Source organism: Heterobasidion irregulare (assembly GCF_000320585.1).
Source record: "Heterobasidion irregulare TC 32-1 unplaced genomic scaffold scaffold_03, whole genome shotgun sequence".
NCBI classification, from domain to species: domain Eukaryota; kingdom Fungi; phylum Basidiomycota; class Agaricomycetes; order Russulales; family Bondarzewiaceae; genus Heterobasidion; species Heterobasidion irregulare.
This window is the reverse complement of record NW_009258199.1, coordinates 3251465-3274610: the sequence shown is the minus strand read 5'-3', so window position 1 is coordinate 3274610 and position 23146 is coordinate 3251465. Positions and strand designations below refer to the sequence as shown.

The 23146-nt window shown below is 52.0% G+C and overlaps 9 protein-coding genes across 9 annotated transcripts; 3 read left to right on the top strand and 6 right to left on the bottom strand.

The window, feature by feature from the left end:
• Nucleotides 1-186: 186 nt before the first annotated feature.
• Nucleotides 187-2780, top strand: HETIRDRAFT_68567 (glycoside hydrolase family 32 protein; the record flags this gene model as incomplete). The annotated part of the gene is made up of 10 exons (XM_009545006.1): nucleotides 187-406; nucleotides 477-541; nucleotides 597-654; nucleotides 715-743; nucleotides 799-1030; nucleotides 1090-1518; nucleotides 1581-1726; nucleotides 1791-1967; nucleotides 2032-2326; nucleotides 2404-2780. 10 exons carry the CDS (start codon nucleotides 187-189, stop codon nucleotides 2778-2780), a joined length of 2028 nt encoding a protein of 675 aa, XP_009543301.1.
• A 264-nt stretch (nucleotides 2781-3044) lies between these two features.
• HETIRDRAFT_439377 (uncharacterized protein) lies at nucleotides 3045-3670 on the bottom strand (the record flags this gene model as incomplete). Its single annotated transcript, XM_009546223.1, has 2 exons — nucleotides 3045-3607; nucleotides 3628-3670. Coding segments are annotated over 2 exons (450 nt in total), but the record flags the coding sequence as incomplete, so codon positions are not given.
• Nucleotides 3671-3713: 43 nt separating this feature from the next.
• HETIRDRAFT_408734 (uncharacterized protein) lies at nucleotides 3714-4200 on the top strand (the record flags this gene model as incomplete). Its single annotated transcript, XM_009546222.1, has 2 exons — nucleotides 3714-3892; nucleotides 3952-4200. 2 exons carry the CDS (start codon nucleotides 3714-3716, stop codon nucleotides 4145-4147), a joined length of 375 nt encoding a protein of 124 aa, XP_009544517.1. The 3' UTR covers nucleotides 4148-4200.
• Nucleotides 4201-4327: 127 nt separating this feature from the next.
• On the bottom strand, nucleotides 4328-6560 carry HETIRDRAFT_426053 (uncharacterized protein; the record flags this gene model as incomplete). The annotated part of the gene is made up of 9 exons (XM_009546221.1): nucleotides 4328-4435; nucleotides 4619-4667; nucleotides 4735-4852; nucleotides 4971-5025; nucleotides 5064-5152; nucleotides 5371-5473; nucleotides 5546-5736; nucleotides 5834-6271; nucleotides 6407-6560. The coding sequence occupies 9 exons, from the start codon at nucleotides 6558-6560 to the stop codon at nucleotides 4328-4330; spliced, it is 1305 nt and encodes a 434-aa protein (XP_009544516.1).
• A 1401-nt stretch (nucleotides 6561-7961) lies between these two features.
• HETIRDRAFT_165861 (uncharacterized protein) lies at nucleotides 7962-9294 on the bottom strand (the record flags this gene model as incomplete). The annotated part of the gene is made up of 6 exons (XM_009546220.1): nucleotides 7962-8097; nucleotides 8152-8458; nucleotides 8526-8532; nucleotides 8601-8757; nucleotides 8827-9136; nucleotides 9219-9294. The coding sequence occupies 6 exons, from the start codon at nucleotides 9292-9294 to the stop codon at nucleotides 7962-7964; spliced, it is 993 nt and encodes a 330-aa protein (XP_009544515.1).
• Nucleotides 9295-9847: 553 nt separating this feature from the next.
• HETIRDRAFT_450218 (uncharacterized protein) lies at nucleotides 9848-12189 on the bottom strand (the record flags this gene model as incomplete). The annotated part of the gene is made up of 11 exons (XM_009546219.1): nucleotides 9848-10191; nucleotides 10254-10604; nucleotides 10867-10906; nucleotides 10959-11093; nucleotides 11244-11335; nucleotides 11389-11512; nucleotides 11561-11572; nucleotides 11806-11864; nucleotides 11920-11941; nucleotides 12003-12019; nucleotides 12078-12189. The coding sequence occupies 11 exons, from the start codon at nucleotides 12187-12189 to the stop codon at nucleotides 9848-9850; spliced, it is 1308 nt and encodes a 435-aa protein (XP_009544514.1).
• A 1517-nt stretch (nucleotides 12190-13706) lies between these two features.
• HETIRDRAFT_408733 (uncharacterized protein) lies at nucleotides 13707-14729 on the bottom strand. The gene is made up of 4 exons (XM_009546218.1): nucleotides 14713-14729; nucleotides 14481-14659; nucleotides 14150-14409; nucleotides 13707-14099 (listed from the first exon to the last, which is right to left on the bottom strand). Exons 3-4 carry the CDS (start codon nucleotides 14304-14306, stop codon nucleotides 14029-14031), a joined length of 228 nt encoding a protein of 75 aa, XP_009544513.1. The 5' UTR covers nucleotides 14307-14409; nucleotides 14481-14659; nucleotides 14713-14729; the 3' UTR covers nucleotides 13707-14028.
• An 897-nt stretch (nucleotides 14730-15626) lies between these two features.
• Nucleotides 15627-19082, bottom strand: HETIRDRAFT_127478 (glycoside hydrolase family 3 protein; the record flags this gene model as incomplete). Its single annotated transcript, XM_009546217.1, has 17 exons — nucleotides 15627-15783; nucleotides 15860-15936; nucleotides 16016-16121; nucleotides 16177-16244; nucleotides 16305-16432; nucleotides 16494-16583; nucleotides 16640-17027; nucleotides 17081-17256; nucleotides 17309-17401; nucleotides 17452-17626; nucleotides 17682-17698; nucleotides 17758-17897; nucleotides 17952-18086; nucleotides 18143-18356; nucleotides 18419-18563; nucleotides 18612-18690; nucleotides 18856-19082. 17 exons carry the CDS (start codon nucleotides 19080-19082, stop codon nucleotides 15627-15629), a joined length of 2415 nt encoding a protein of 804 aa, XP_009544512.1.
• Nucleotides 19083-19500: 418 nt separating this feature from the next.
• On the top strand, nucleotides 19501-23143 carry HETIRDRAFT_68569 (glycoside hydrolase family 92 protein). The gene is made up of 15 exons (XM_009545007.1): nucleotides 19501-19619; nucleotides 19676-19963; nucleotides 20177-20532; nucleotides 20585-21150; nucleotides 21201-21293; nucleotides 21345-21437; nucleotides 21491-21524; nucleotides 21581-21594; nucleotides 21647-21777; nucleotides 21836-21963; nucleotides 22023-22310; nucleotides 22362-22384; nucleotides 22437-22553; nucleotides 22609-22703; nucleotides 22762-23143. Exons 2-15 carry the CDS (start codon nucleotides 19800-19802, stop codon nucleotides 22985-22987), a joined length of 2328 nt encoding a protein of 775 aa, XP_009543302.1. The 5' UTR covers nucleotides 19501-19619; nucleotides 19676-19799; the 3' UTR covers nucleotides 22988-23143.
• Nucleotides 23144-23146: the final 3 nt, after the last annotated feature.

Genomic DNA, 23146 nt, shown 5'->3' with positions numbered 1-23146 from the left:
TGGATTGCGTCGGCCGGCCGACGGACGACGGGTCAGGCACCGAGCATGGGCTAGCACAGGCGGGCGGGGTATACCCCAGACTCTCACGCTCGTCGATCGTCGGGATGCGTTCTCCTTAAGACCGCGAGGGCGCGTCCGGTCCTCCAGCGTTCGACACAGCGCCCCCTCCTCCCTCGTTTTCCTTGAATGATCTATCGCGCTGCCTCTTTCCGCACGTTTCTGGCCGTCCTCGTCGCCGCGTCTGGAGCTGAGGCTGCTAAATCTGCTAACGGCACCGACAACTGCATCGTGGATCGGACCAAGGCGCCTGGAGACCTGACCAGCTGTGGTAACAACACACTCTTCAACGTATGGCGTCCCCGAGCGCGATTCATCGCACCCTCTGGATGGATGAATGATCCACAGGGTAAGTTGTTGTTACTGTCCCGATAGATGGGTACCATGCTGACCTCCTCGTCGCGACCGTGCGCGTGTAGGCCTATTCCAACGCAGTGATGGGTCTTTTCACGCCGGGTATCAATGCAATCCCCACCACTACACTGTACGCATCACACTGACTCCTTTCTCTTGTCGCACGTCTCACACACCTCGCGCAGTGGGGCAACATCTCCCAGTGCGCGGCGCACTCGAAGGACCTCGTATACTGGGAAGACTGTGAGCGTGAGCACGACGCTCCCCTAAAACGTTACTGATCCGGCCCGCGCTTCCGAGCAGTCAAATCTTGGAAGGACTCGAAGACGATCGTGCGCTTGCCGGCTTCTCCCGTGCCTGACCCCGCCTCACTGACTTGACATTCAGTGGCCGAGCGAGCTGTACGATATCCGCGGCGTATTCGACGGGTCCATCATCAAGAACGGATGGGAAGGCTACCCCACCACAATATACACATCCACCTTCACAGGGCCACTTGGCGCTACAGCGTCGCCGCCCGAATCGCCCGGTACTGAGACACAGAGCATCGCGTACACCAAGGACGGCGGCGCGAGCTGGATCAAGCTAAACTTCGGCCCACAAGGCAACCCCGTCATTTGTGAGACCCATCCTATTTCTCTTCGTGCACCCTCTCTTTCTCACGCGCACCCCTGTCAGATGAATGGCCGGTCCAGAACATGACCGGCTTCCGCGACCCGTACGCGTTCGAGTCGCCCGTGCTCAAACGCCTCCTCTCCAACAGCACCGCGTTCAACGCGACAGGAGACACCTTCCTGACTATCAGCGGCGGCGTGCGCCTCGATGCCGACCCAAACGCTGGACCACGTCTATATCTCTACCGTCAAACGTCGAGCACCGACGTGCGTAGGTGGACGTACATTGGCGAGCTCGTCACGCTTCCCGCGCACGAGCAGCTGAGCCCCTGGACCGGCAACGTTGGCATCAACTTCGAGACCGCGGGCGTCACGCGCCTGAATGAGGCCGGCGAGGCGTTCGACAATGGCTCGGACGCGACGGCGCTCAATCTCATCGGGTACGGCACTGAGCAAGGCCGGAATGGGTCCCACGAAAACCACTGGCCGCTCTGTGCGTACCGGATGTCTGCATCGTCACTATTCTTGCTGACTTCATGCGACCTGATTTCACAGGGGGTGCTGCGTCGTACTCCGTCCAGAGCGATGGCTCCGTCGCGGCCGCCATCGACTTTGCGGGCGTTTTGGACTGGGGCAGGGTATACGCGGCCGTTCCGTTCCCAGTATCCGGAAACCGCTCGGTTCTCATCGGCTGGGTCTACGTGCGTCATGTCTCGTCTTTGCCGCCCCACGTCAGGACCGCTGACCCGCGTGTCTCGCGAGCAGGAGGACGATGAGGATCTGGTGCTCGCTGCCCAGCGCGGCTGGCAAGGCATGTTCACCCTGTTCCGCGACCTCTTCGTCAAGGTGATCCGCAACGTCGACCCCGCCGCGCCCGGCCTCAACGAAACCGGCAGCTGGAAAACGCGCAAGGAAACTGACGGCAGCACCTCCGTCGTCACCGTAAGCCTCCTCCATATCTAGCCCCCGCATACACGCTCACGCTTCCTGACCTGCGCCTCATCAGCTCGGCCAAAAGATCGTGCCCGAGATCCTGCGCGCCTACAGGAAGGAATCTGTGGTCTCGTCCCCCGCGCCGACGACGCTCAACGGCAGCGTCGGGTACGTGCCGTTCGCGCGGCAGCCCGCGGCGGCGCACTACGTCATTCAGGCGACCCTCGTGTTCACGGGGCGCGACGCCGATATCCCCAAGGCCGGGTTCCGCGTGCGCGCGAGCGCCGAGGAGTGGACGGACGTCTACTTCGACCCCCAGCTGGAAGCGATCGTCGTCGAGCGCCAGAACAGTTCCCTCATCACGACCTGTAAGTATTCCCGCGCATATACCCTGGAAGAAACTGCCGGTGGCTGACCGCGCGTCGCGCATGCTCTCTCGCCACAGACGGTACTGAGACCGAGGTCGCGAAGCTCCGCCTCTGGCCAATCCTTCGCTCCGGGCAGAACGCCTCCGCCGCGACGCGCCAGACGCTCAACCTCACCCTCGTCGTCGACAACTCCGTCGTCGAGGTCCTCGCGAACGACGTCACCGCGCTCACGACGCGCGTCTACCCGTGGCTCGCGTCCTCCGTCGGCGCGGGCTTCCTCGTGCGCGGCGGGAATGGAACCGGGAACGGGACCGCGGCGGTGCGCTACGAGCGCGTCGAGTTGTGGGATGGCCTGCTCGATGCGTGGCCGGGGCGCCCAGAGGACACGAGCGCGCCGCTGTTGTGGGATGGCCCTGTGATGCCGTTGCTCGGGGGTATTTGGGATGGGCGGTGATGCGTGAGGAGCGACATGAAGACCTAAAATGGACCGGATGATATGAACGAACGAACATATTTACCACGGAATTTAACGCGGCAATATTCCTATTACTTATTCACATCCCACTATCACACTCAACTTGACTGGCAGAAGTTATCTGAGACGTGCGAAGGATAGCAAGGAAGCGTGAAGCACTGAATGATTATGTTAATGATGTCTCAGTGATTGGGGCTGAGGTGCACTTTGGGCACCTCCTAGACTGTTCCAGCACTATGCAAAGAACGATAGATACACTCATGAAGCATCCATTTGAGCGCCGTACTACAACGTCATATAATATTACACTAATGTCCGCCTCTACTCGCCACAGAATAGACCTACACCGCTCCTTACGGCCCATGTCTCATCCCATAAACCTAACCATCCGATCGGTGCCTAGTAGTAATAGTCCTCAACATAGGTCCTGCGTACGGCCCAGAACTGACCATCGCGTGCAGCGTGAGGAGACGCGGGCGGAGGCGGAGGTGGAGGAGGAGCTGCATCTCGAGGGTGTGGGCCTGGGGGTGGAGGCGGAGGCGGAGGAGGCGCCGCGTCGCGAGGTTGGGGACCAGGTGGCGGAGGAGAATGCGGCGGCGGGGGAGGTGGTGCGTCCCTAGGGTGATGCGGAGGGGGCGGAGGGGGTGGAGGAGGCGCCGCATCACGAGGGTGGGAGCCCGAGGAAGGCGGGGGAGGTGGCGGGGGAGGTGGTGTTGCATCGCGAGGTTGAGGATGCGGCGGCGGTGGGGAACGCGCGGGTGGAGGCGGTGCTGCATCCCTAGGATGAGGATGAGGCAGTGGAGGTGGAGGTGGAGGCGGCGCCGCGTCGCGGGGATGAGGGCGAGGGCCTGGAGGGGATGGCGGGGGAGGTGGAGCCGCGTCACGGGGGTGGGGGTGCGGCGGAGGAGGTGAATGCGGTGGGGGTGGGGGCGCGGCCTCTCGAGGATGATGTGGAGGTGGAGGCGGGGGTGGAGGCGGAGCTGCATCACGGGGGTGAGGGCGCTGTGGAGGCGGGAAAGGCGGAGGCGGAGGCGGAGCTACATCTCTAGAATGATGCAGAGATGGAGGCGGCAGCGGAGGCGGAGGCGGACCTAGATATAACGCATGTTCAACGATCGAAATAGACTAAAAAATACAATCGAACACTTACCAGCCGCTCTCTTAGCAAGAGACTCGTCAACATAGCCGGCGATCAGGTCGCGAGCCATGAAGGATCCGCCATCGAAGTCAAACTCGCGGCGGGACAGGGGAGCGGCCATCGGAGCGGCACTCACGATGCCAGCTGCAGAAAGCATGCAGGCGAGGGAGACGAATCGCATCAAAGCGAACATGTCGACAAGGTGTAGGGAAAGATTTGCGAAAAAGCTGGGAGTGAGAGTATGAGAGCAGTCGGCTTGTCAAAGGCTAAATATATGAGATGATGATGATATTGTTGCTAAACGGCAGACACTCAGCTTTTATAATCTACAGACTGATGGCATCCCCGCAGCGTATGACGAGCTATACTTAGTCTGCGCAGTATCGCACTAGCGATTCACCCCAGAATCCGCGAAGTCATTTTCTAGTATCATGACTACGTCCTGACCACATTTGTCTTCGCTGCGGGCAGTGTCGTTACCTGCGGCGAGTTGTGTCTTCAAAAAGTGTGTTGTCCAGTACGACTAGACTTTATCTAAGGCTTCAACTTCTCCGAGAAAACTTGCGAGGAAAAACTATTGATGGAAGCACTGTGAATTGAGGCAAGGCCAGCTCTAGACATTCATTTTCATATAAAGAATCAGCCTCGTTCGTCGACGCTACCGCCCGCTACAACTGACCGTCAGAATCTCATCGTGCGCAGCGACACAGAGAACCCAGTGCTGCGATCTGTGTCACGAGAATAAATCGAAGTGGACCAATTGTGGAGCGACATTGGATCATGAAATATCCTTACCTGCATACCAGAGCTGCGGATTCCCAACCAAACCCGAACGTTTTGTCAACCCTCTTCACCATCACCGACGAGAACGCGACGATGACTAGCAGAGCCTTATCGTCTAATTGTGCATGAGCTGTGTGTGTTGTAACAAACGTCTCAAGTCATGTTCAACAGAGGCAGCAGCCACACCGGTGAGTGGAGAACTGCGGAGAATTGAGGTGTGCGCGCCGCGACCGTGTACGAGTACGTACCACGTGCTGGGTGTATCCTATTCGTGTTCGAGACGACGACGTTCAAATGGGGGTTCTATCCAATTTACGACGAAAACCAAGGCGCCTACGAACAAGTTCACTATCAACCTGTTGATTTAATCGCTGCAGGCATTTCTCTCCTTGGAAGACACGGACAGGGAACTCGGCAAAAAAGTGGCATTCTGCATGCAAGCAGATGCAAGCGTGCATAAAGCGGAACAATATAAGAAGGTAGGAATGGTGAAGTAGAGGGCTGCAGTGAGAATAGGAAAGAGGTTCAGATCGATAGCGATCAATGGCATAAAAGAAAAGATGAGTAATAAAACTTCTCGAAAGTAAAACCCCCCGCACGAGTCCCCTCAGACATCTGCTACTTGTCGCCATCTCCTCTCAACCCCACCGTGCTCCCTCATCCACAGCTTGATGCGATTCTCGATGTCCTCCACAACCGACCGAATCTTAGCATCGGAGAGGCTTGATTCCTTCACCGTGACAGCCATGATCTACGAGTCATACTCCTACCATACGTCTTGGTGTATTCCTTACCGTCAGTCGCAGTGGCCATGTGCAGTCACACAGCAATCCCTCCCCGACTCCGCTCCTTTCCTCTTCTCGCTCCCCTCGTCACCCGCAATCTTTGGCTTTTGCCTGGCCTGCGTAGCATTAGTCCTTCGCTTTGCTGATCGGGTTGAGCTTCGCGATGTGCCAATGGTATGCTTGCCAGGCCTTGTCTGTCTCGAGGAGCCTCTTTCTCGAGACCGACGGTCTTGTATATATAGTTGGTTGTTATGAGGGTCTTGCCATCACGCCACCTTTGACTAGTCGTGGCGGCGATTTGTTGAATAGACCTGCCGGACAATTACCACTTTTGTCGCTTGATCCTGTAGGGAAGAAGCGGACATGGTGCCTTTTCCCGACGATGACCATCGTGATCTTAGGTTTGATGCCGAGTACCACACCCCCCCATGGATCTGGCGGTGATCTCTCTGTTTCAGTAGCTGTGACCGCCGTGGCCGATCCTGTGGCCAGGTGAGATGATGGGGGTGCTGGCAGCATTGCTCGTATCCTAGACATTCGCATAGGTGAGCGGCACCGCATGATACTGAAAGCAATTGCAACACTGACATGGTTATCATCAAGAGGCCACACGGATAACTCGCTGGATGGCGACATCCAGCTCATCTGTGACCATGATGGCTGGGCAGGTGCGCTATAATGGCCCATCCCGGGGGCGCTGGACACTGCGACTTCATTGCCCATGTGGAAGCCATAGTCAATGCGATCACGGACTTCAGCCCAGGCTGTAGGCCGCATCGGCGACGTTGAGTTGTCAGAAGAGCCACCAGACGTCGAAGAGTACCCATAAGGGTGGGTGGCTCAGTGCTGTGCGGGTAGGGAGGCGGGATAGGAGTCGTTCCAGGGAAAAGTAGACGGACGTGGGTCGAGGCGCTGGTTAGGGTACAGCCCCATCGTTGGCGGATATGACTCGCTGACTGTGGAGAAGTAGACCTCGGGGAGTACTCTGGTGCCGAAGGTGGCGCCGTACTGAGTATGGGATGGTGAGTACTGGTTCTGGTGGTAGAACGACATCATTTGTGTTGTCTGTTAACAATCGGTGGTCGTCGAAAGTGGGGGGTGCGTGCTTATGGTTGCTTGTTGGACTGGCACTTTATCGCTCATTTGCAGTATCTTCTTCTCCGCGCTTATCTTCGGCTCCCAGGTTCCTGCAAGTACGCATAGACCGGAACGCCTTGTGATGGATCCAGCTTTTTCATTGTCCGACACATGATTGCGAACATAACTTTCTTCTACATAAGCTATCGGTGCGTCTATTGTTCCCCGTATGTAAAGCCGGACCCTCCTTCTTGGAAGCGACATCTTCACTCGTGGTCTAGGTGAGTACGAGCACACGTGAATGAATACCGTGTTTGATTTTCAGGATGCAGCCTGTGTTGCCGCAATGCTTCAGCATCCTTCCCCAGAAGCAAGGATATATTAGGCCTCATGATTTCTTCCAGCACTGAGATCATGGAGGGTCGTCTTCTCTTTCGTAAGGCAGAGTTCTAGCCATCTGATTCCTGTTCTGCACGCAGTCCTGATCCGTTTCTGCGGACCCTAGTCATGATGAAGGATCACGTCGTCCCAGGCTTTTGTTTCTGACTGATCATCCGTGGTTCGTCGATTCGTCGTCGGCTCTCCCTCCCAATGTCTCCGATATTCTCCCTGTTGTGCGCTTCGCGCGTGGGCTAGGACATATGCTATACCTGACATGTTTCCTGGACCGTGTTGACACAGCCGTCAACCTTCGACTACCTACTTGCGTTTCCCTGTGTTAATGACACGAGGCCACCGAACCGGATCTTTGCAACACATCTCCGACGAGTTCTCATTTCGACTCGAGGACAACAGGAACGCTCCTTCGACGAGATGACGAGGTCGACTGTCTGCGCTCCAAACCAAACCTTTGGATGCTATTGCAAGCACATTTCGTACCCCAGGTACGTACTTGGCGACCTTGATGTCACGTTCACTGTTATATTGATTGATTGAGCGCTGCTTTCTGTAAAATAGCATCATGACCGTAACATGCTTTAATCGAAGAATCGAGACATATCGGTGCTATTACTAATCACTCCTCATCCGACATCGACCTTGCTACAGCTTGCTGCAGGACATGAGAAAATGTACACATGCGCAGTGTCCTCGCAGATCACAAACTGCATAGGACGTCGCTTGTCGCTACCCGCTTCTTACATCCTTTCGTTTCGACCCGTATTGATTCTCACAACGTCCTTGGTAGAAATTTTGGAGCACAGTTTGAGAGCGGAGCAGCTACTTCGACATCCGGCTCAGTTCATGTTATGACAGCAGTAAATCTACGACTTCAAACAGGCTAATCAAAACGCTGCTTCCCGTGCTGACCGCCATCATGATTCCATATATCCGCACACCGATTCTCTTGAGATCGAGCAAGTGAGCACCTCAATCCAACTACCTCAGTACGCCGCCTTTCACCTCACGTATCTCATCTTCTAACGTCTTCCACTTCCAGGACCGTTCATCCGGATTGACCAGCTCGTTCTGAACATCGCCTGAAAAGTCGAGTTTTCCCTCTCCCATGAGTACCCTGGCAAATATTTCGAATCGAGTCAGCGCTAACCAAGATCAGAATCGCACATACCTAATATACTCAATCGGCCCCTCCGCTCTATTCTCCTCTAATCGCACCTTGTGCTGCCTTAGATCCTCGCTCGCCAGCGTAACCTCGATGCCCGTCTCCTGCTTGACGACATCCTTCACCTTCTCGTAGCTCGCGATCTGTCCCGCGATCCGTACGTGGTCCGGCACGCTCGAAGCCATGACGGGCGACATGGATAGGATGCTGAGCTCGGCCACTGCGCGGGCTACGTCCGCCTTGGAAGTGAGCGCGAACTTTTGGCTTGGGGATCCATAGCAGGTGTATACGCCTCGGTCGGTGTCGAAGCCATCTTTACATGCATACACCCGACGTGTACAAAATCAGCAAACGAGAGGAAAGTATTAGAGAGGGCATACATATCGGCTGTCTCACAGGACGTAGACAATCAGGTAAACTGTAATAGTTAAGAGGGTCAGGAGAAAATTACGTACGCGAATTGCCTCCTCCATGAACCACCCAACATACACCGCAATGATCTTCATGTCTCCGCTGTTTTCCACGACGCGCGCTCTTGCGCGCGCCGCATGCTCTCGCTTGTGCGCCCACACCTCGTGCTCGAATCCCGGGAAATTGTTTAAACGATGGTCTCTGAGGGCGAATGACAATCAACCTCGATTGAGCCGACACGATCCGTGCATGTAGGGAAAGGACACGCACGCCCCAAACTCGCTCGGAAAGTACACAGCGACGCCAGAAGCGAGCGCCGCGTCGAACAATCGATCCATCAAACCTTTGTCCGCGTCCCCGCCAAGGGCATTGATGACAGCGTCGACACCACGCAGTGCATCCCGTAGCACGTCCTTATCCTCAGAGCCGCTATCAGGTTGCGCCACAATCTGGTGCAAGACTGCTCCGAGACCCGCCAGTGCACGCGCGCTCGCGGAGTTGATGTCTCTCGTGAAGACGATTACCTGGGAGAAGAACACTCTATAAGGTGCGGTCAGGAACACGGTGGATATTTCACGGCCTGTGGGTTTTTTTGATTGTCAGGACAAGATCCATAGCAGCATTGCAGCAAGAACATGATTGTATGCTTAAAAGAAGCATACCGAGGCTGCCGGTCCCCCCAGCGATCGCGATAGATATTTGACCTCTGCTCAAGTGCGCCGATGTTGTGTAAGACATGTATGTCGGTGACAATAACCTTCTTGAAGCTTGATGGACTACGGCAAGTTACCTGACTAAGAGAGAGTAGCTCCGCAGAGCGTAGCACCAAATTCGATGTTGCCATTTCAGGGTCTTACACGCTCTCCGTAATGGGCGAGGTAGCATCTTGATATAGCAGCGTTCATAAGCTAAGTGGAAGAGGATATTGCTACAAAAGGTTGGGTAGTACTACGATCCACATATTGAAATCCATTATTTGCTCGTGAATAACCTGCTCGTAAATATGTGAAGACACTGTAGGATGAAGGAATCGGGTTGCTGGCAATAGTACGTTCTGATAAGACTTCGTGATGAGGGCCCTTCACGACTCAAAAAGGAAGACGACAAGAAAGAAACGGAGAGGCGCTTATGCAGACTGCTTGAACCCACCAACAAAGGGCTGGTTTTGACCCTGAAGAAAAAGATTAGATACTGTCGCAGTAGCAAAATTGAGTATAGCACACGTTTATATGGGCTGGCAGAGGTTGGCTTGGGGCCGAGTACTTCAAAAAACAAACGCGTTCAAGAACAGTCACGAAGACTGTGAAGGGCCTGAGCTCACGGTGTTGCCGTATCCTGGAGGTGCTCCTTCTTTCCATGACGCTTGATCCACTGGCGCCGCGTCCGATGGCTGCGTGTAGCCTCCGGCGCCAGAACCTGCGCCTGGACCCTGCGCGTAGCCAATTGACGGCACCGTCTGACCTTGTGTGGGTTGCGCACCGCGCCGACCGAGGAACGGGGCGGTGAAGCGACCTAAGCGCCCTGGAGGCCGTGTTGTGGCGCTAACACCATACGATGTCTGACTTGCACGACGCCGGCGACGCATAACAAGACACACCGCGAGTGCGCAAAGGAGAAGTGGGATGACGACGCAGACTGGGCGTCACGGCGTGTCAGGATTGCTTCAGGCAGACTGGAAACTTGTGATATGCGCGTACCGATGGCGATTGCGGCGATGACGCCGGAAGCTAAACTGTGTCGCCTCCTGTATGGGTATCCGTACTGCGCGAGTGCGCAGTCGCTGACCGCCGCGACGACCAGAAGGGCTCCGCTGAGTGATTTGGTAGAAAACATGGATGGAGATGCACGGAGGTCGTTCGAGCTTCGCAGGCCATCACTTGCTACGGGCTGGTTATAAGACAAACGCGCGGGCTGTGGAGACGCGAGCGGGAAGATGTCATCACGTGTCATTTTCCATGACGTCGGTGGGTTAGCATCCGAGGCTGGTCGTACGGATGCCTTTCCAGATCGACCGTCGGCGGAAACATCGCTTGGCCATAGATCGAATACTGTACCGAGTGAGGAGTAGTCAGTACTCAGTTCTGATCCGTGTTTAAAAAAAACTTCAGTATGACGAGAAAATGAAGAAAACCCAAGCGTATAACAGTGCCTGATTGCCAAAGAAATTCGCCGAAACTGATTTTCAACGTTCAAGCATACCAAGCTGTGATTTTTCCTGTAGGAATAGCACCAATACAACAAATGGTTAAATTTATCTAAAAGCCTACGCGATTCTTTAAACATCTTGCACTTTGGCAAGTAAACACATACTGCCGAACGGGGGATTAGTGGGTGAGCGAGATGGGTGCGCCTGCAAGAATATAATCCTACCGAAGAGTCCGCTAATTTACTAGTTCGAGTACGAGCTTCCCGCTGCCGACCTGCTCATAGAGCCTGAAGGTATTCACATTCGGCATGGCCCTCAGCTTCGCGAGGTCCCACTGGCCCAACAAGCCTGTCTGGATTGCACCCCTAATAATTTGGGTCTCTGTGCGACCCTGTTGTGAGCTTCGGCTTGTCATGCAGCCAATATCAGGCAGCCATCATGACTTGCCTTGATATTCCTTGTAGGCATAGAATTGGAGCTGAATTTTGCAATGAAACACATGTGGTGAATGGGATCACAGTGTCAAGCGGCTGTGAATTACCATAGGCGTGAATTTAGCCGTCATGGCGAAACCGTCGCCAACGTTCCTCCACAATAAAACCGGCTGGTATGCCTCACCCGGCCCGATCATACCTAGAATCTGCGTCAAGAGGCAGCAAGTGGCACTATATATAACAACTACTTACCGATGCTCATATCCTGTCTCTGTCCACTCTCATTGAGGGCATTGATTTGCCCTGTTCCAGGAGCTGGTTTGGGAGCAGGTTCTGACCAGCTGGCGAAGCCATCACCATCGACGGTGAACACCGACTGTGGCAGAATTAGCGATGCTATGTGAACTGAGTGCAGACAACTCACCTTCTGGCCCAGCTGGTTTTGTGTGACGGTGAATAGGGTTATAAATCGACAGCCTGTGTGATATTCAATGAAGGTCTCTTACCCCCATTTCGGTGTACCTATGATGGCCGTAAAATCATAAGGAATCCCGCTCGCGAGATGGAAAGATGACGAATCTCACGTCTGAGGAATTTGAACTTGGTCTCCGACCTACAGAGATACTATGTAACTCTCAAAATGGCGTATATGTAGAGGCGATAGCTCACCACTTCCGAGACTCCCGCGGCAAGCCTTGCAGAATAATCAATGACACTCGTGGCAGTTGCTGTTTCATGAAATCATCAGTGGAAAGTTAACATGAGCAAGACGCAGATACTGACAGTTTGCGGCGAATTTCAGTATCTGAAACAGACAGTGGGGCAACGCGTGAAAAAAAGACACTGATATGCACAGAAAATCTTACCTTCCACATCACCGGGTCTGCGGGTCAAATAAGGCAATGAGAACAAGGTGCAGCAGGGGGACGGTTTTGATGTACATTGACTTTTATACAGATCGGTTGTGTCGACGGGGTTGAACGTCAATAGCAGGTATGTGTTCCCACTGAGATCGCCCTTAGAGGTGCTGATGGAGAGCTTCCTGGCGGCCATTGATAGATCTGCTGGATAAGAGGGGTGGTGGGATATAGCAGTGCATTATTGGAAGACTTATATACGTCGTCCAATTTCTAGGTCGAAGCCAGATTGTATGAACCTCGGTATACGGAGGTTTTGAACATGGATGCTGAAAGCTCCGGAAACCGACATTGCGTCGCACGTCTCGGTCGGAGGCACACAACCCCTATACCCTGAGTGAATCTGTCATCGATACCCGTGTACATGGCTTGGAGGCAGACAGACTCGCAGGTGCTCGTTGACCTAACTTCGACGCTGCCTGGCATTCATGCGGTGGAACGCTTCGTGCCTGGAAGAGCGATGTTGTAGACAAAGGTAGAAATCCAAGGTTCTTGCTGCGGTCCCGAGAAGTACATCATTTTCATACACCATGTTCTTCCAAGTGATGGCCGATAACCTACGGGCTGTGGTCAGAGGATCGATGAGCACGGTGCCGTTCGAGTCACTGCGCGCACCATGACCCTTCATCCTACACTGCTGGCCATACGCTCGTTGGTTTCGATGACCGAACACTGGTATGGCTGATATATTCCACGGAAGCGATGAACACAGCGACTGCCTGCAAAGTTTCATGTCAGGGATAACTTCTCACAAGATGGCACGGGAAAGCGGTCGTGAGACTCCGTGCTGTGCAATATCATCAGCCAGAATTATACAAGTATTCAGCCTCTCAAAGTCCGCACTGCCATCGCTGTTAACCTGCACAATGAATGCCGACGCTCATGACCACCCAGTGAGTCATGCCTCCTGATTCACGACTAGAGGGCTCATTGAACCGAGCACCGTCACGTGTATAGTATGTCTTCTGGAGTATGAAAACGAGAATACCGGCATCACATGCATCTGCTCTCGTCGTTCAAAATGCCTGTTGGCTCGTTCTCTAGGAACGAAAGTCATGGTGAAAGCACCGCGGAACACTCACCTGGTACAGACTCATGACGAGACCTGAGACTATCCATGGAGCACAAATGGTAATTCTGAGTGTTCGCCCCACCCACGCAGAACAGGACGTAATGACAGGAAGTACTCAGCAATTGAGTACTAACAGCAGACACGCCGATATGTTAGGACCTGTGCCTCGCAAGGCGGGCGATTATATGAAAGTTTCACTCACGGACACACACCGGCCAGAGACCACCTGGCCTACATATACAATCACTCGTGATGTCGCAATCTCAGTCTGAGAGCCGGTGCTGAAACCCTGGTAGAACTGTTCCGGCATTAGCAGGAGGCACTCAATTGCATGAGAGCGGATGAATTACCTCTACCATTGACAAGTATGATGGTCTCAGTTGGAGTCATGGCCGCCATGCGTTTCTGAAAACCCACCCACATAGTTTTGAAGGATGACCAGGAGTGCGACTGGCCGCACAAAACATTGAGACGGGAATATAAATTTGAGACTCAGACAGTATGCCGCGATGCCGAACGGTTTCGGGCGGGCATTGAGTCGTCGGCGCCAAGCCGCTGTTGCACTGACTCATTCCGTGACTCTCCCACCGCCAATGATCTCAAAAATACTGATACAGTCTCGAGATCGGTTCAACATGGCGGTGCTTGTGTGCAACTCGTGTTGAAAGAGGAAGACCGGTGTCTTTGTACCTGTTCGCGATGCATAAAACCACGACTGTCGACGCTGCAACTGCCCACCACAGTTTATTCCACAACTGCCCACCTATTTCCATAATGGCGTTCGTTTCTTCCCGATGGTATAGCCCTGGCGATTAAGGCCCCGTCAAAGTTGTTGTAACCGGTCCTGGCACCCTTGTTACTGAATTTTCTGTCCCGGCGCATACAGAGAAACAGGCTCCCATATTATTCGATCTGGCAGTCGGTACAACGTATCACTTCCACGCTACCCATAAAGACTACTAGTGGTTTTCCGAGTAATTCAAAATCTCCTTTTGGTCAAGTATCGTTTGCTGACTCGTACCAGAGAAATAATTGACCGCGACAAGCGTTACTGGTACAACTTCAAGGATATCTTCGGCGGCGCGACAGCGCTCGGCTCCTTCGGTATTGGACGGACTGTCAAATTCATCAACAACACCGCGCGCACCGCGAGTCTCAAACAGCACGACAAAGGTGGGCATCGGTGTTCACCATCGACCCATCCCAGAGCGTCTCTCTCTTTTTGAAGGACAGCGAGGAAAGCGTCTTCATCGTTCGCGGGGGCACCGATACATCCCAGATCACGCAAGTTCCTTCCACCTCATCTGTTCTCTTCTCGTTTTTTGGTCTGACGGCCTGGCTGCCTTACCTTTCAGTGTGGGCTCTGATTCCGGAGACTTGGAGGTCTACTTGAGCAGCATCCTCCCCATCCCGCTGCCTCGTGCGGTGAGACGCTCCAACCGAGGCTACATCGACATTGGACAGGAGGATAAATTAGAAAACATAGTGGAAGAGATCAAATTGGAGCTTGACTCATACGTGTGAAGAGCTTCCGGTGAGATAGAACATCCATTTCTGTATACCTTCATCTGACTTCTAGTGTTAAAGATTGATAGCGAGTTTTTTAAGTCTCCGTTCAACCAGTTTTTCACATCTATGTATGATACGCGATTTTGTAGCTGCCTTTTATCGAGAAAATTTGTCGTCAGAAATATAGCCCGGGACGTTATCAATAATCGTAGATGAACAAGCGCGATATGCTAGGCTTACGTAAGGGGGGCAAGCGCAATGACCCAGATTCATCTTCTAACTGTGTCAACGTATGTCGATCGCTTGAGAGATCATATTGATAGCGTCAGCAGGTCAAGAGCTGAAGGACTAAGTTGGGGAGCACAAGTCGTGCTATGGGTAAAAGTCTCGACGCAACAATTAAAATGTAAGACAAACCCTTCCCTAACCGATTCCTCCTAACAGCGATATTCGCAGACTTTGGAGCGGAGGCAACAAGTATCTTGTGAGAAAGAGCTATTGTTGCAAGCAATGCCTCTCCTGACGAAACCGAGCGTTAGGTTCAGAAAGGGTGTAGGAGAAAAGAGCTGTCACTGCCAAAGGTAAATAAATGTTAAGAACCTCAACTCATACTCCACATATCCAGAGAAAATGAAGACTGGCAAAAGCTGCCTACGCCATCTGACTTGGGACGACTGTAATCTGGGAGAGCAGACTTAGACGAAAGGTTGATACCAAGGCTATTGAGAACTAAGTGCTTGGAGGGAGTTGAGCGCTTCATACCACGATAAATACCGGATTATGTGAAGATCAAAAACACGTTTTGTGTCATATTTGAGTGTAACCCATGATTACGGAGCCATATAGACATATGAATGCAGCTGTGCTCGTCCCCTCGTCCTTCGTTTATTGTCAGACGCGAGATGGCCTGACTAAATATACTACGTGAACTCAACATTTTTGATCCAACCACTTCTTCATACGTAGCAGCTCTCGCAGTGGCCGCAGCGGCATCACTGCACAGTCAGCGTGGCGTTCAAGAAGGTTTGATCGCTCGTCCCAACTTTAATCGCGAAGGCGCCTGGCTCGACGACCCACCCGCTCTGCAATGTCCATACAGCGAGCTGCAAGGACTGCACGAGTATAGTGACTGTTTTGGATGCACCAGCCCTGATGTGAAGTCATCGACGATCAGAACAGGCTCGATAACTGAATAGAGAGGGTAATAAATGAAGAAAAGACGCACGAAATATCCACTTTCTGGAAGCCTACCAGTTCTTGGTTAGGTGTTACGACAGAGCTAACCACATCGGTAAGGTAAACCTAGAGAGTGCGAAGAGAATATGTGATTAGTATGTAGAATAGACCTGGGTGCCCAAGTTCACAGCAGCCAGACGCCTACCTGGACGACCTCCTTGCCGTCTACAGAGCCCGTATTATGCACGGTCACCGTCACATTAAAGTCATCATTGATTCCGATTGTCGAACTCGAGAGTAGCAGATTCGAGCTATACAAGATGAAAGTCAACTCAGAACGCCTGTAGAAGTAATGTATACTCCTACTATTTGAATGTGGTGTAACTTAGGCCGTGGCCAAAGCTCCATAGAGGAACAGGACTGTCCAGGACGTACTGACCGATTCGAAAGATATGTCAACGTTGATGAATTGGAATCAGAGGTGCATGGCTCACTTGGTGTCCGAAAACTAGTGAGCCGTTGGCTGTGATGAGACCTGGGTCAAGGGGACGGCTACCCTTGAGGTAGTTATAAAAAACCGGGGTGGTTCCAACGCTACGAGGAAACGACACAGGAAGCTTTCCTGCAGTCCAGTAAACAAATTTCAGTACTTACGCATTGAGATGAAATTAAATTGGTGGCACCTGACGGGTTTGCTGCACCAAATATAATTTCAGCCAACGCAAGACCACCGAGTTCGCCAGGATAGAATTGCTGAATCACAGCATCGGCATCTATATTAACGTATCATTTGACCCTGTCAAAAAAAGGTACAGAGCTTGTCACTGACTGGTTTGAATCCATGGCTCGGCTACAGGTTTTCCACTGACGAATACGACAATTGTCGGCTTCCCAGTAGACTTGATTGCCTGCACAAGCGCAAGCTGTGCACCAACGAGCCCAAGGTCAGACAGGTCTACATGCTCCCCTGTCGTCGCGTTCGTTCCAGGCGTCCAAAGCAGGGTCTGGTCGAGTGACCAAGTCCCAACCATGACGACTGCGACGTCTGACTGTATAGCAGATGTCATCGCGGCATCAAATCCGGAATGGTCATTGGACCAGAGCTTGCAACCCTCCGCATAGTTGATTTTGACAGAGCTGTTCGATAGGAATTCGGTGAAGCCTGCAAGAGGCGATATCCCATTCAATGACGCATTGAAGAAGACGTAATCACCGAACTATGCATAAGCCAATGAGTGGCGCTCTAAGGCACGGGATATTTGGGACGTACGGAAACACGATCGACTTGTGGGCCGATCAACGCGACAGAGCCAACGTTAATACTCAAAGGTAAAACGCTCTGTTTATTTTCAAGCAGGACAATCGACTCAAGCTCCATCTGGTGAAGCAACTCGCGCGTTTCAGGTGTGCGAAGAGTCGTTAGATAATCGTCATAAGGATAAGGATCTGCACCATGTCAGAAAGTGTAGCGAACAGTATAAATCACACGCATGCTCACTTTCAAAGAGACCAAGCGTAAACTTTGTGCGGAGCATCGTTTTGACAGTTTCATCGATGTATTTGATGTCAACAGTGCCAGCCTTAACTTGATCTAAAAAACGGAAATCAGACAATCCCCGGCGACTAGCACATCTATCTTACCGGGTAAGGTGAGATATGTGTATGTCCCACCACCCATTTCACCGCTTAGGCCATTTTCGAGGGCTGTCTTCGCAGCGCATTCACGAGTGTCGCACGTGCCATGTAAGTTGATGAGCAAATCGACTGACCCAGCATCTGACGTGACATAGTATTGGTAGCCCCATTCCTCCCGCAACTGTGAAGCATCTGGTAAGAGGGTTCCGAAATCAGGTTGGGCATAATATACTTACAATATCAGTGAGAAGGTCTAGCGTCCGTGAAATGTATCAGATTGCGAAGCAAACGATGGTTGAATAGGAAACTGACGACTATTAGCAATAGCAGGGATCCCGTCGTAGCTGGAGTAGGCTGTCATTATGGTCAAACTCTCAACACATGCACGGTTAAACGGCTTGAGATATATCGTGCGTAGCTCTCGTTCACCTCCGCTAACTTGAGCGATGTTTCTAAGAGGATGTATGAGATGTGAATTTCAGAAAAGACTAGTAACTACAGCTTACAATCCACCCTGAGGGCTACCAAAAGCGGCGAAGTGTTTGCAGGTCGCAGCCATACGGGCGTTAGCAGTAGAGCTAACATTCCTACGTCTACCAGATTGTAGGCCAGTCACGTACGCGTGGCCCATTTCACCCGTCCTAGCAACGATAACAACATATAATGGAGCGAGAACATCCTGAGTGGGTATGCTTACAGAAATGGATCTTCGCCAAAGTTTTCTTCTACACGCCCCCATCTAAGTTCGCGCGACATGTCCAGAACAGGAGCAAAAAGTTGCGTGAAGCCAAGCCCTTCGGCTTCATCCGCAATGGTTGCGGCAGCCTTTTCCAGGAGATCTGTGTTGAAGGAGGCTGCCAGGCCAATCGGCGAAGGCCAGATAGTCCCGTTATTTGTGAAGCCGTGCAGACCTGAAGCCCGCTCAGCTCGTTAGAGCTCGCCTTCGGAAATCAGAAGTATGCAGGCGACTTGCCTTCGGACTGGAAGATGGCAGGTATTCCTAGCGTCGTATTTTCCATGAGGTATTTTTGGCCAATGGAGACGCCATAAACGAATTTGTCCCAAGGTACAAGGTATCCACCCCAGATGGCGCCAGCTTTTGTAGCCATCATTTGCTCCTAAATTTCCTCATAAGTACGATTCATTGAGATGAAAATGCGACTTACAAGGCCTGACTGATTGAAGACTTTGGTGTCATCTAATGGATCATTCAGACTCATCCAACCATTCATGTCTCCTTGAATTCTGAAAATTCAATATGAGTGCGGTCTTATGGAATTCAAAGACAGACGTGATATCCTCTGCTTGGGATTGAGACACACGATGACAGAGTTACTGTCGTCTGTCGTGCATTCATGCGCATGTCCAACGCTCTTACAAAAAGTCATCTGAGTCATAAAAAGCACTCACAGCTGAGCCACCTTTTCTTCTACAGTCATGCGCGGAAGTAAGTCGGCGACACGGTCCTCAATCGAAGCATCGGGATTTTTGTAAGTCGGCAGCGATCCATCCTTGTTTGTAGCGCGGGAATACAGGGGAAAGTGCAGGTCATCACGAACGCCGAGAGTATCAGTCGCCTTCTTTGACGCTCTTACAGTGGAGGGCAATAGTAGGAGGCAAGCCAAGACAAACCACATTGCCAGAAGACGGACCGAGGAGGAGAGCGTGCTGGATGATGAACACCGTCTGCCAATGTATTTATTCCTTCGGCGCCATGTATTGTCCTACTCGTGTTCCATGCTGCAAGATGACGCAGGTGACCCATCCGAGGAAGAGAAGAACCAGGACGGTCCGCTCATTGTGGCTCCCGAGAATTCTCCACCAAATCCGAGCTCTGAAGAAACATGTGGGTGCCTTGAATCACAGAATCGATGTTCAAGGCGTTGAGTGATTCAAATTCTGTCTGAGTTCACTGTGCAGGAATCTGTGTAGAAAAAGCAACAGAAGAGCGGAGGAGGTTAAGCGCCATATGGACACGGCCACGTGATTGAGTTGCTCAGCGTTGAGCGCTCCAAGCGTCCTCTGTGTTTCGCCGATCCATACCGTTGAGGAAGAAAGACTTTCTTCTGGGCCTTTATTCCTCGAAGACTGCGTGAGTTCCAGGAATTCACCAAAGACATTGAGGTGTCGCAGGTTGAAAAGGTGCATTGTGCACTTTCGCTTCACCATCCCATGTAAGTCTGACACTAGTAGTATCCACGTCATCCTGCCAATTTTTGACATTCACAAGGTCTACCATATTTACGCCTTATAAATCCTTTCATTAGTACAGTTTTTGTGAATCGGACCGCCCACGTCACGCGACATCGCCATCTGACCCACTGCCTGCGCAACTGTACGATTGCAGGCGCAATATGTTCGGCTTAACGCACGCTTTGTCGTCTCTGGACTCCATGTATCTTGGACATAGATCCATCGTAACGCAGATATGTCTTCTGGTCCTTTCTGTGCTTGCCAGTCGCGCACCGCCCGCAGGATTCCACGATCCTAAGAGCAGAGCGGTAGATTATGTTAATCCGTACGTACATCTCTGATCATTGTAAATGTTCTCTTCATGTGCGCACTCCTTGGACTTGCATTTGTGCTTCTTATTTTTTTCTCAAAGACGGCACGCAATAATCATACGGATGAAGCGCGGTTTATAGTTGCTTTGATCTGCGTAGGATTGTTTACGTTCTTCCTGTTTCTGACGATGACCGTTTCCGATTCCGATGCTCATGGCCCCCACTAGACTAATAGGGAACGGAGGTGATACTCCGAATGGCTCAGGAGGGATGATCCCCAGTACTTCGCCTCCTTTCGCCATGACAAGATGGGTAGCACAAACTCGGCAGAACTATGTGTCCATGACGCCTTATAATCACACCGACACCTCGATACATGGCTTTCAAGGAACGCATCAACCGGCTATTTGGATGGGAGAGAGTGGCCAAGTTGTCGTAGTCCCGGGAGCTGGTCAGGTGCAGCCCATTTTTGAACAGAGAGGGATGGCTTTCAACCATGAAAGCGAAGTGCTGACGCCGAGCTACTACAAAGCGGAGATGCGAGCGATCGAGAGTGGCATAATCGTGGCAGAACAAAGTTCAAGTGAGCAGGCTGACTTGTCTCCATCGGATGAATGCTGATCATTCACGACTAGCTTCTCGGGTTGGGCACTTGAGGTTCACGTTCAACGGTACGAGTGCGCCGTATGTTCTTCTCGAAGCTACGCGGCCTTCAGTCGTGGGCTCCGAAGACACAACGAATCTCACTTACCCCTTCGGCACGGTGTCTATCGATCCATCAAGGCAGGAAATCACGGGCTCGAACCCTGAGAGACAAGACTTCATCATCGGACCCAACGTAGCCCCATCTTTTCGTGGCTATTTTTGCGCTCGCTTCGACGCGCCTTTTACGACCTGGGGAACCGCCACCAACGGCACGCTGCACATTGGAGAAACAAGCTCTAACGGAACGATGCTCAGCGGGTATGCCGCATTCACTCCGGATACACGCGTGGTAAACGTCCGCGTCGGAGTATCTTTCATATCCGTCGACCAGGCTCGCAAGAATTTGGATACTGAAATTCCGGATACCACCACGTTGGAGCAGACGGCAAAAAAGACTCGGACAGAATGGGCTGAGAAGCTGGACCGTATCTCAGTAGAGGGCGGATCAGAAGACGATTTAACTGTCCTCTACACTGCTGTGTTCCACAGCCTTCAGGTGCTCAGTATGTTCTGTAAGCTTAATATGATCTGGCTGACTCCTTACAGTATCCATACGAGCAAAGTGAGGATGGGAAGTACTACTCTGGATATGATGACACTATTCATGAAGGACAATCCTACACTGGGTACTCGATTTGGGTAGGCACGCCTTTGAGATGCGTTCTGCATTGTATTGATGATATTTGGTAGGATACATTCCGTGCTGCTTGGGCCTGGCAGATTTTACTCGCTCCCGAAAGAATTTCCGGCATGGTGCAGAGCATGTTGCAAGACTACAAGGAGGTATATTGTGTAACTGCTGCTACGGTGCTCATCAAAAGGTAACCTCTTTTTAGGGTGGATGGCTGCCAATGTGGAAGAATATAGTCGGTGAGCAAGTTTGCTCATCTCAGACTGCGTACAGCTCATGGTATGTGACTTCGCAGAGACGAATATCATGGTGAGCTTCTCTGTGACTCTGAAAGCTGCCAAAATCAATATTCGGGTACAAGGTTGGGACCCATGCAGACTCGCTTATTGCCGAGGCCGTGCTCAAGAACATCACTGACTTTGACATCGATACGGCATATGAAGCAGTGCATAAAGATGCCACTGTCCCGCCTGTCGATGATGATACGATCTCGTACGTTGCGAAGCTTCCACGTCGGCGTATTATGAACAAACACGGTGCATCTTCGCAGTTACTTCGACAGAGAAGAACATGTTGGATATGAAGTCCGCGCTGGACTGTCGTCCGTGTATGATACGAAAGGTTGGGTAGCTGATGATATTCACTCCGAGTCCGCTTCGAGGACGCTGGATTATGCATGTATGCACATTTCGATCGCATTCTACTGCGACCATCTCTGGATTCCTTTATTTGCACAGATGACGACTTTGCGGTATCCGTGCTCGCTGGTTTGCTGAACAAATCTGAAGACGCGCAGTTCTTCCGACAACGTTCCATGATCACGCCGTTCACCATATATAACAACAAGACGGACTTCATGGAAGCCAAGAATGCCGATGGTTCCTGGGCGGGTGCAGATATGGGTTGGACTGAAGGCGACAAATGGGCATATTCATTTGATGTTGTCCATGCCATGGATGAGCTTATCGAGGCAAGGGGGGGACGGGCCGCTTTTGTGAAAAGCTTGCAAGCGCATTTCGATGGAGGTGAGTTAGCTGTATGAATGTGCGTTCTTTCTCATCAATCGGGATAACTAGGACACAACGATCATGCAAATGAGGTCGGCCGATACAGAGATATTACATTCATATGCTGAAGACCACTCCTTTCAGCCGTCACATCATATCCCGTACCTCTACGCTCTGGCCCGCGCAGCATCCATCGGTCAGGAACGTTTACGCGAAATTGTTTTCGCCAACTACGACAATAGCGTAGACGGGTTATCTGGGGTAAGCCACTTCTGATCTATCAATATCTCCACTCGTATTTGATTCGCTCTTATAGAACGAAGACTGCGGACAAATGAGCGCGTGGTATATCTTCACTGCCATGGGGTTCTATCCAGTCAACCCTGTCTCAGGTGAATATGTGGTCGGATCGTGAGCCTCCATGTCCTTATGAAGGGAAAACTGCCTGATTATATATCTTCACGCATAGGCCTTTGTTCGACAGAATAAGTGTTCGATTGCCCGGAGTCAGAGCACCCCTTCGCATCACGTCCACCGGCGCGACTACAAAGACATATGTCGAATCGGTGACTGTCAATGGGCAACCTCTTCGCGATCCCATCATCACACACGAGCAAATCGCTCATGGCGCGGATATCGTTTTTAAGATGAGCGATAAACCGCAGGCGTGGGCCTCTGAAACTTTGCAAGGGTAGCAGTTTGATACACTACTGAGTTGATCGACTTCTCTCTTTGGGATCAGCACGGACAGAATATTTTACTCTACTATCTGCTACCTGCCCTCATGTTTGCCCAGCAAAATTCTCTGTCTTGGCAAGCCTCAGTCGCTCATGGAGAAATCCTCACGAGCCAAT